General features: G+C 29.9%; 1 protein-coding gene and 1 pseudogene across 1 annotated transcript; both read left to right on the top strand.

Annotated features, from left to right (window-relative positions):
- Positions 1 to 5,259: 5,259 nt before the first annotated feature.
- Positions 5,260 to 6,558, top strand: LOC149063260 (uncharacterized). The gene is made up of 2 exons (XM_089226731.1): positions 5,260 to 5,413; positions 5,738 to 6,558. Exons 1-2 carry the CDS (start codon positions 5,313 to 5,315, stop codon positions 6,489 to 6,491), a joined length of 855 nt encoding a protein of 284 aa, XP_089082857.1. The 5' UTR covers positions 5,260 to 5,312; the 3' UTR covers positions 6,492 to 6,558.
- Positions 6,559 to 10,812: 4,254 nt separating this feature from the next.
- Positions 10,813 to 12,158, top strand: LOC149063259 (uncharacterized; annotated as a pseudogene).
- Positions 12,159 to 12,252: the final 94 nt, after the last annotated feature.

Here is a 12,252-nt window from a genome sequence, read left to right as displayed (position 1 = left end):
TTATATGTTTTTGTATTAATATTATTTATAAAATACTGAGTGGATCAATAACTAAGATAGTTTACTACTAATATTAATTGAAATTAATGAGACTGCTTGTCATTATAAAAGTTACTATATATATATAAGTTTTTTTTTAATAATATAAGCATTTAATTGTATTCTAACTTTTGATAACTTTTTGAGTTTAGTTGTTAATTTTATATATATTTTTATTATAAATATAATTAAATTTGTTTTATATGTACCTTAAACATATGAAAATCTTTCCTCAGGAGGTATTGCCTTTTGAAATGTTGTATCCTTCTTTTCAATGTCTTTCTTGATAAAATCAAGAAGTTCATAAAATTTCTCAAATCTCAGGAGTCATTCTAAAATATTTCAAAAATTTTTTTTGGTCTCTCAAAAGATCCGGAAATAAATGGTGATGTTCGCCAAATTTATTTATTTTTGTGTTAATTCGTGCACCCTCATGTTGTGTTTTCGCTTATATTGTTCTTCTTCTTCTATTTCAACAATTGTAGCCAGAAACAACATTTCTTCTTCAGAATCACTTATATTACCAATGTTTATAATACTATTATAATTAATGTTATATAGACAATAATAAATAATAATTATAATAATGTTCTATAACTATAATTATATTCTATAATAGTTAAGAATCTAAGACTACACAGGAAAAATATTCACTTAGGTACTAACCAACTGAGCTTTGACATTTAGAAAATAAATATACCTAATGATAAAAGTTGTTAAAACTTTGACAGGGAGTCAAAACCTGTTAAAATATTTCTGATATCATGTTCAAAACTGGGAAAAATGTTAGGTGGTAACCATGTTTTATTATCCTAGTTCAAACCCATTTTGATACCCTGGATAAAACTAATTATACATGACGTACCGATATCGCGCCGCACCGCGATGCAATGGACGAACGTCACTCAATCGCATCGCGCCGCGCCGCGCCGACCGACCGACCGACCTAGTGACGCTCAGCTTAATAATAATAGCATTGATTATAAATACTATAGATTGCTCACTGGCCGGTTTTTCGGTGGCATACAATATTAATCCCGGTAGATGGCGATAAGAACAAACAACATTTATAAATTCGTATTTTATTGCAGCTACGGGTATTATGGCTAAGTGCGGTGCGGTGTAAACCAGTTTTTAGAACAATATTATTGATTATTAACGACGGTCGCAGTCGCAGGCCACAGCCAAATATAATAATAATATTATTCACTGCCAAGTGCCATCGCGACGCTTGAAGAAATTACAATATTATTATTATTATTATTAAATACCTAATAATATTATAATATGTATAGTTTAATTTTAGTTTTTATAATTCCAATGCCTAGCTGATGTCAATATTTCAAATATATAAAATAATTTAGATATAACTTGCAGTGGCTCCGAAGTGTTTAAAGTATATATTACGACATAGTACATCAAGCCCCCCCCCCCATATCATCTTCCCCTAACAATTAGATCCAATCAAAGCACCTACGTAATGCAATGTTTAATAATTTATTTTTACGTTTCAACGTTCAATCAATAACCAAGATTAAGTCTAGACTGACTAAATTCATTGATCTCATTGTTCGTTGTATTGGGTCCTTACATAAATAATTGGTTTTACGAGTGATGATTTCAAAAATAGGATTATGATGTGTTATATAATCAATGAAATCTAAAATAGCTTTAAATAACTTCACGTGAAATACTTGTTATTTTTAACTAGTTACCTATACAATTTCTAATAAAAATGGATCTATTTGACATTTTGGTTACATACGTGGTACGACTAACATTCTATTCTAATCAAAATATTTGTCAATTTATTGACAAATTTAAGTATCGACTTTTTAATATTGTCAATTTTTAATTTGCATGCTTATATTTTATTTGGTTACCATTCTTATCAATATTTTGTTGTTTTTACCGATATATTAACATGTCTGGTGGTGATAGATGTATGTTTTTAAATTGTAAAAACACTCGGAAAACGAGTAAAACGGTTTTCCATTCAATTCCATCAGCTAATCGTGAAATATCAAGAGAGTGGATAATTAATTCAGGTAACCAATTTTTAATTTTCATTAAACTAAAATATAGCTTAAAGTATAATATGCTGTACTTATTTATATTAAAAGTATAATATCTCTTTATAAATTGATGCATTAAAATGATTTAAGGAAACATATGCTTAGCTAGTTTAAGCCCGAAAGCTTTGAAAAAAAAATATATTTGTTCGGATCATTTCCAAAGGCATATGTTTATGAATGCTAACGATCCAAAATCACGTCTTATTCCAAAAGCTGTTCCGATTAAATACTCAGGTAGGTACCTAACTAGATTGGAAAAATAATTAAAATATTGAAAAATCAGAATATTTTTAATTAAAATATAATAAAAAACATTTTTAGAATTAAACATTGATGATAGTTTAAATCAAAGTCACGGAATCGATGATAATTTATTGAAATCAATCGAAAACAGATCAGTCGAACAAGAGCCAATTATACTCGTCGACGGCAAGTACATATTTATAAAATAATGTATGTATAAAAAAAAACAATGTAATTATACTGGTTTATTTTTTTTTTTAAATAATTAGAACACGATAAAGTAAATGAAACGTTAAATACAACTCCAACTAAGTATAATAGAAACACGAATACAATCAAAGGTATGTAATAATGAAATATACCTAAAATTGTACCTATAATAATACAAAATTTTAAATTGCCAGTTGCTATATAATTTATACATGTAGTCATGTAGTCATTGTACTCGTATAACTATGTAACTTATTAGTATTCCTAAAAAGTTGTTCAAAATTGGAAAAAAAAATAGGAAACATACATTTTTTGTGAACATTTGAAGTAAAAATTTTTACAACATATTTACTCGCTTTATAATTGAATAATTTTCTTATTTTGTTGTAATTAAAAAATTCTATCAAGTATAGGAATTAATTAAATAAATATTTGGTGTAAATTTCAAGTTATTTATACAATTATTCGTTTTTATTTAACAACAAAATAAGAATATCGGTACAACAGAAATTGAATGAATATCCAATATAATTGTAATTCAATTGCTCATAAAAATTTAATTTGACTTTTCCGTAAAAATTTTTATTTGATACAAGTAGACAAACTCATGAAGAATCATGTATAGAATTTTCAAACCTTAGATTTAAAAAAAAAAAAATTATGAATTTCTAACTCAAAATAAATTGCAAATTTTCGTGATTTTTACGTATTTTGTCAAAATTCGAACTTTCAATGCTTATTAAAAAAAATTGTGACTGTATTTTTAATATTTTTTAACTACTATTGCAACAATATATAGAATTCTAGTATCAAATTTTGAAGCTTTTTTACCCAATGAATAAAATTTGATTGTCATTTATAAAAAAATAAACTAAAAAGATTGAAAATTTCAAATGTCTATAAATAGCTACAAAGCGTTACCCACTTACCCGTTTGTTTCAATGTTGAAGATCTGATAACTATAAATAATTTTAATATTTTTAATAATATATTTCAATATATTTATCATCAAATGGATTTCGTGATTATATGACTGTTGTTAAATTTCTAACTTCAAACGCTTATAAAAACGATCTGTTAACTTTTACTTATCGGGCGTAGTATTTCCATATTTTTGAATAGCTAGAAGATCAACTTATAATTCTCAGTTGCTCAGATAATTTTCTGTTTTGTACAGATGACGTCTCAAATATACCTATTCATTCACCAGCTACAACATTGAAAATATTAACTCCAAAAAAAAAGTACAGTTCTAGTTTATCTAGTCCTAGGTTTTCTATATTTGACCGAAGTCCTCAGACACCATCTGTGTCACCAAAAACTAAAAAATGGATATCACAATTGATTGATTTACCTACTCCTCCAAAAAAGTTCAAAAACGATAAAAGTACTACATCAGATTACCATACACTCACACAAAATAAATTATTACATTTGAGAAGATTACTAAAAAAAAAACGTGCTATTATTAATTCATTAAAACAATCAAATAAAAAAATAAAAAATAAAAAGATTAATGTAAGCCAGTTTTTTGAAAAGGCAAACTTTCCATCAAGAAACTCCAAAGCTCTAGTCTCAATGCAACTACTTCATAGAAAACGAAAATCGTGGTCAGTGGCGGAAAAAAATATGGCACTTTCACTGTATTACAAGTCTCCGTCTGCTTATATGTATATGAGAAAAAATGGCATAATCTTACCAGGTGGAAGTACAGTTCGAAGATGGTTAAACTCAATTAATTATACGACTGGGTTTTCGGAAAAATATATAAAACAACTAAAACTAAAACTATCCGATATGACATATTCTGAAAAAAAATGTGTAATTTTACTTGACGAAATATCGATTATGAAATGTATCGAGTATAATTCAGTTTTAGATGAAATAGAAGGGTATGAAGATTTAGGAAGATTAGGAAGAACCGATAAATTTGGCTCACATGCTTTGGTGTTTATGTTACGTGGTCTTTATACTAATTGGAAATTTCCTTTAGCATATTTTTTCACGGGTAGTGGCGTAAAAGGAAACGATTTAATGATTATTGTTAACGATTGTGTAAAAACAATTTTAGATATTGGTTTACAACCAACATCTATCGTTTGTGACCAAGGAACACAAAATCGACGTATGTTTGCATTGCTTGGAGGTACTGAAGAAAACCCGTCAGCTATAATATGCGATAAAAAGTTACATTTAATCTATGATATGCCACATTTATTAAAAAGCGTGCGTAATAATTTGTTATTAGGAAACATTAAAGTTGGAGATAAAATTATTTCATTTGGTGATATTCAAAAAACTTATGAGATTGACAAAAAAAATACAGTTCGAGCTATGTGTAAAATAACTCCAACACACTTGTCTCCAAATACGTTTCAAAAAATGTCCTGTAAATTAGCCGTACAATTTTTAAGCAAATCAGTTTCAGCAGCAATTAAAACATGCGTATCGACTGGGGAACTTGAGTCAAATACTGCAATTAATACAGCTGAATTTATTGATATAGTTAATGATATGTTCGATTCATGTAATAGTAAACATTTATTTGAACCAAATCCAAATAGAAAGCCAATGTGTGAAAAAAATTCAACTGTTTTTAAAAACTTAGAAACAGCTCGGTCCATTTTTAAAAAAACAGAGAAGATATGTAACAAAACAAAAAAAAATAGTACACCTCCTTGTTTCACAGGAATTGTTTGGACTATAACTGCGTTGCTCGAACTTTATAGTTCTGAAAAATTGGATATGACTAATCATCAACCGGAAAAAGGATTCTTTTTACTAACAAATCGGCTAACTCAAGATGCTTTGGAAAACTTTTTTTCAATAATGCGTCAGAAAAATGGGTATGTAAATAATCATTTCAATAATTTCAGACATTTCACAATGTCACATTTTTAATTTATTTTATTCTAAATATGAATTTTAACCATTCAAAAAAAATTTCTTATATCTTACTCGTATTTCATGACAAACCCAATTTTTCGTCTAATTGTATGATTTTAATTTAATAAAAAGTTTAAAAAGTGCACTATTTTTCCACATTTTACCTACATTTTGTACGCCCACATTTCAATTTAAACTGTTCAGTAGGTACATATTTTAGGCTGAGTTTTTTAATCATTGATTATATAGTCAATGGTATTATCTATATTTTTATATTTTTACAGATACAATAAAAATCCTACAGCCCGAACCTTTCGTTGCTGTTTTGGACATATCTGTTCATTCAGTTTAATGAAATGTTCTACGACATGTAGCAACTGTGAGCCGGATACCGATGAGTTTATCAACGTCGATGTTTTAAAAGATATTGAAGTAAATATTCCAATTGAAATAGTTAAACCACATGAAGACGCGGAAAGTGAAACTACAGATATAGATTCCGATTCTACAGATTCTTCATCTGCAAGTCAAAATAAATCTCAGATAAATAAATCTCTTTTAGAAACTTGTTCAGAAGTTTATTTTTCCGGATACTTGGCAAAAAAATGTTTAATCAAATTTATGTGCACAGATTGCCAATCACATTTAATAAGACCAAATCATGAATTGAACAACGAACAACAGCTTTTAGTTATGTACAAGACGTACGACCACGTTGGGCAAATGCAGGGTCTCAAAGCACCATCTGTAAAACTTTTAAATATTTCAAAAATGTGTTTCAATATTTTTTCAACAAAATACACAAACATTAAAACTGAAAAAAATGTCTTAGGCAAACTAAAAGAAAAAGCACTTCAAAAAATCAATAATTGGTATCCCGATTTACAAGACTCAACATGCTACGCTCATTATTTGTATGTAATTGAACTACTTTTTCGAACACTGATTTTCAAACAATGTAAGAGGGAGAATTGTAATATACATTTAAAAAAACATGCCCAAAATGTTGCAAAATTACGCATTTTTCAAAATAAGTAACAATCAAATAATTTGTTATTTGTGTGATGTATAATATTATAAAATGTTATCAATTAATCATTATTTATTAAAGTCAAGTTTTTATGTTTTTTTTTTTATCCTAGAAGAACTTTTATTTGGATTATTAATTATAATATTATAATTAATATTTATTTCACCAATTATTAATTAATTATATTATTTTGTTTATACAGATAATCAGTGGATATTTTATTATTTTAAACTTTTTATTTGTCACCTTTATCACCTAGCTAGTGTTTAAAAATGAATACAGTTAAAATATAAACTGTCAATTAAAGTTAATTTTGATTACCTATTATACTATATCATTGTATTACTAATATAAAGCTGGGTGAGTTAACGATTTTTTTAACTCAATTAATTTAAGTTAAATATTTTTTACTCAATTAAGTTTAAAGTTAAGTTAATTATAAAAAAAATCATTGAAAAGGTTTTAAAATCACTTGTATAGTAGGTAATATATTCATATCTATGAATATAGATGCATTTATTAATATTATATTATTATCTATATAATTGTTTTCCAACAATATTTTCTAATATTCTACGAATTTTAAATCGACGAACCGTTATAGGTAGACTAAAATATATTTTAGAAAACATGAAAATTCAAAATTAACTTGGTTGGTACCTAAAATTAAAAATTAGAAGTTGATTTTAAGTTAACGGAGATATAAATGAGTTAGGTTAAAGTTAAGTTAATCAAAACAGTGAACTAGTAAGTTAAGTTAATAGGTAAAAATGAATTTAATTTTTAACTTTTTAACTCGTTAATGCCCAGCCTTGAGTAAACCAGTAAACCATTGACAACCTAACGGATCTCGAGTACAGTACACGAATGTCGAACTATACTCTACGTCTACGCCCTACAGTACTACTGTCTACTGTAATGACGTGTAAATTGAATATAAAGGTTATATGGGGAGCCGATTATAAACTGATGCGCCTCTCCTGAATACGCTACGCAGTTTGCCTACAATCGGCCAAATAACGTGACTACTAGCGTTTACAGCGTTATCCGATCTAACTATCCACGCGTCCGCAGCGCCTTGTAGCGGCACCCGATTATTACCGCGCCACCGAAAAACCGGCCAGTGAGCAATCTATAGTATTTATAATCAATGATAATAGTAATACAATTCTTACATGAATTGTTAACAGTTAAAAAAGGACTTCTAAATTTTTTTTTGAAACATACATTTTTTGTAAATGGCTATAAACACATTAATTTTAGATTGAAAGCTGATTTCTGTAAATAATAAGAAACTTTTGGTGTTTACATAATTTAAGGTAAAATTATACTTAAGTATTTTTTTTTTATTAGAGAAAATAAATTATAAATATAAGCAAAAATTATTTGTTGTACAATATATTATACAATATTACGTATAAGTTACTATGTATTTATAATATATGTATTTACATTAAGAAGACGTCACACCCGCATGTGTTGTCTCCGTCTTACAAATGTATAACATAGCAAAATCTGTTTAGCGCGAGACAACTGTTCTCCCTCAATATTTATAATTGAATTTTCAAAATTTCACAACGCATAGGTAAGAACTTTATCTGTGTCATAGCGTCAATATTTTTTTGATAACATATATATAATTAAAGTTATAAGCTTAAGAAAATTTATTTATTTTTATTTTTTCATTAAATTACTTAAAATTTATGGTATCAAAAAAATAACGACGCTATGACACAGATAAAGTTCTTACCTATGCGTTGTGAAATTTTGAAAATTATATTATAAATATTGAGGGAGAACAGTTGTCCCGCGCTAAACAGATTTTGCTATGTTAAACACTTGTAAGACGGAAACAACACATGCGGGTATAGCGTAGTGATGGGCTCTATCGAATAGTTTATACTATCGAATGACAGATTTCTTCACTATGAATTATTAAAATAAGGAAAAAATGACATCTGGAAACGTTTTTGAATCATATTATAATAATCTAAACTAATTTGGTATAAAAATTTTTTTATTTGAATGGTAAGGTTCAAGAGGTAACTTTTTCAAACAGTAACCTATTTTTGAAATATGATTCGGACACCGCTTAATTTTTAATGAATTTTGATGGGTCGTTTACATTAATGTCATAATAATTGATGGAACTATCGACATTTGAATATTAGTGTAAATTTATAAAATTCCATAGTGGATAGTACTAAAAGTGTTACCTTTGTTCAATCTTAGGAACATTTCTACTTTACTGGGCACCCTTTTTTTTTGCAATTTTTTTGGTGGACTTAGTCATTTTTTGGCTGAAAAAAACGTTAGTGTAATCAGAATTTGGCGCACGAAGTTAGTTTCGTAGTTATAACTAATTGAAGTTTTAACATAATATAATAGCCCTTAAATACCTAAAATGCCAAAAGCCTAATAGTGTTCGATGATGGCGCAATGGTAACATCGCATTTTTATTAGCATGGTATCGAGAGATCGATACCCGTTCCACCGGAATTTTTTTTGCACTTTTAAAAAAAAAAAACTAAACTAAGATCTTACAATTTTAATGATATTTATTATTAACATATTTTCTTTTTTGAAAACGGAACTAACAGTTAAATAACAAAATTATCAAGTATAGTGGCTCCCTTCGCCTACCGGCTCCGGTCGCCAAACTCTCGTTAGATGGGGGCTCGGCCCCCAAACCCCCCGGGGCTAAAACAGCTAACCTAACCGGGAGGGGGTTGGCGACCCCTACGGGGTCGCGGAGGGATGGTATTCCTGCCATTCAGGCAGACGGGTAACTTAACTTAACAGCCCTTGATCTTAACTTAACCTAACCAGTCACCAGATTCAACCGACTGTCAAAGTAACATATTAAGTATTACTATACAGTGGCTACCTCCGCATGACATTAAACTTTAATGTATATAGTAGACATTCGTTTGGAAGAATAAAACTTTTCGTGTTGAAATACATGTTTCAATTTTTCAAAAAAAAATCGCTTGCGTGCTAAAATTCAAGTATACCAGAAAAAAAAATGCATTTCGCATGAACCGGAAGTCCAAGCTTGGTCACTCGTTCGCTCGGACATTTAAATCAAAAATATCCCTCGATTTGCTGTGAAATACCACCTCAAGTAGATTACACGATTAAATAAAATCGTGAACAATGTATAATCCGCTCCGCAAATTGAAAATATATCCCTCGACTTGTTGTGTAAAATCACCTAAGGTAAACTTCAAATTTCACCACTATTTTTTTTTTTAAGTAGGTACGTTTACTTCCAACACAACGTGTTTGAAATGGAAAATATCGTGTATTAATTTTATCTTAACGACATCTATTAAGATTGATAGTAATATATTTTGAGCAAAAACAACTTAGATAAGATTACAAAAGTTAAATGATGTTTAAATGATGGTTAAAGACTGAACAGTGTCGTACTTACTGTGTACCATTGATAGCGTTTCTTTATAAATTGTATAAATTTAATATTTTACTATAGTACTGCAGTAATTATTAGTCATAATGAGTATCCCATACTTAAATTTATACGACTTAAAAGAATTGTCTATACGCAATGACGGATTAGGATTAATAGAAATGCTACAACGTGTCGGTGCATTACACACTGAACCGAAATGCGTAAGAGGTCACAAAATGAAATTAACACGCGATGAAGCATCCCTCGACAAATATAAGTGGAAATGAAGGGAAAAACAAAATAAAAAAAATAAAAGTTGTAACTATAGGTAAATATTAAAACTAAATTAAACTACTAAATTATAATTACTACTGTTAAAACTAAACTAAATTAAAATAAATACAAAATAATTATAATACAATTTATAGCATGTCGTTGAGAAAAAACAAGTTTTTTGGAAAGTCACACCTGTCGTTGTTAGACATTTGTGACTTCGTAAATTTATGGGTGATGACTCATCACCGATGAGTTAGTAGTATGAAATAGCCGATTCTGAAACCTGAGCCAACTGAGCCTCAACCCTCAACCCTCAACCCTGAACCAACTGAGCCAACCGAGCCTCATCCCGCACCCGCCACTGCCACCGCCGCCGCCACCACCGCCTTCCGCATCCCGCTGCCACCGCAACCCGCCACCACCGCCACCACCACCATCGCCACCGCCACCACCGCCTCCCGCATCCCGCTGCCACCGCCGCTATACCATTATAATTGAAAAATGCCCCCACCTATTATAGAGACTCCTGGCTGAAAGAGCCGTTTAGTCCGTCTGCTGCGTTACACCGTTGTGCACGTATTTTTTCTTTCCAAGTCTTTAACATTTTTAGTGAGTTTTTATTTTCAAAAATAATTTTAATCATGGCTAGTTCAATTGGAAACATGGCTGCAGTGTACAAGAATAATTTTACTTATGTACCTCCATCACCACCGACCGAACTTATCGAATCTACATATTACACACTGGATTTTGCGAACCGTAAGTTTGTGCATATCGGTATTGACCCGAACGAAAAATTCCAGGTCGTTGTGCATTTTTTAACCCCATCGCGGCATGTCAAAATAACACCAGATTTTCTAAAACGTATATTTACACTGATGGGTAATATGCTGTCATTCGTATTGGAGCAGACACTAACATATAAGCGCACGTTATTTTTGGAAACCGAACTTTATAAAATATCCAGTATGGTGTATGGCGGAGAAAATGTGATAGTGATAAAATCAAAAACTCAGGACGGATGCAGAGTACTGTTGAATCGGAAGGACCTTATACAACTTCAGTATTTGGAATAGTGCATATTTGAAACGATTACACGAAAATCAATTATGACACAACCAGCTGTCTTAAAACAATTCGAAATGTTTTTAAACTATATCAATGTTGAATTCACCAAAGTTGATTCACCACCGAAAAATCATGAAGAAATTGTCACATTTATCAAAAATCTACGCGACGAAAGTGTAATTTCAAAATTTCCAAAAAATTGTGTAAATTTCATCAGTCAACTTAAGATGTATGTTTCATCTCAATTAGCCGAACATTGGACGTAACGATGGAGCGGGGAAATGTCGCCAGAGGTAAATCTATATATTATATCACTTTTAAAAATATTTAATGTATAATTATTATTTTATAGTTATTCACCGAATCCGAAATGAGGCTCATATCACCATTGTCGCCGCCTCAATACTCGAGTATGTCTCCAATGTATGATGACAATGATTTCGACCCTTTGCAGGCACAGCTAATTTATAACTTATATAAATATATATTGAAATAATTTAAGTGTTTTAATTTTATAGGCAGCTGACGAGGATCGTGGTATAGATGATTTTTTAAGGCAAATCAACCTTACACAGGCGACATGGGCACCAACAAAGTCATTGGTAACATTTAATTTTCAAAATAAATAAATATATATATATATTAACAAATTATTATTTGTGTAGCCTATTGATGATCCTTGCAGCTTACCACCGGTGATCATAGATAATCATTCTAAAGAACATGATTCGGACAATTTTAAGCAGCACCCCCTATGGTACAATAACCATATAAAATCTCCGACGACGAGCCTCGCAGTTGATGAGAACGACGGTCCGACGTCTTTCAACCACTCGCCATCTCTTCTCGGCTTCACGGGTCAAAAGTTGACAAAAAAAAATCAACCAAGCGGAGCGCAAAACGCAAGCTGTTTGAATAATTATTGTTTAAATAATTTTTGTGTAAAATAAAAACAAGCGTGGTACTTAAACAAGTTTTTTTATTTACTAGATTAAGTTTTTACAATTTATATT

Source organism: Diuraphis noxia, unplaced genomic scaffold (genome assembly GCF_037042655.1).
Source record: "Diuraphis noxia isolate RWA-SAM2 unplaced genomic scaffold, SU_Dnox_SAM2 contig0001, whole genome shotgun sequence".
In the NCBI taxonomy this organism is placed as follows: Eukaryota; Metazoa; Arthropoda; class Insecta; order Hemiptera; family Aphididae; genus Diuraphis; species Diuraphis noxia.
This window is presented reverse-complemented; position numbering and strand designations above follow the sequence as displayed.

Excerpts from the sequence above, each read along its gene's own strand:
- LOC149063260 (XM_089226731.1), top strand. The coding sequence starts at position 5,313 with ATGACTAATCATCAACCGGAAAAAGGATTCTTTTTACTAACAAATCGG. Across the intron at positions 5,414-5,737 it reads ATAATGCGTCAGAAAAATGG|ATACAATAAAAATCCTACAG; the intron begins GTATGTAAATAA and ends ATATTTTTACAG.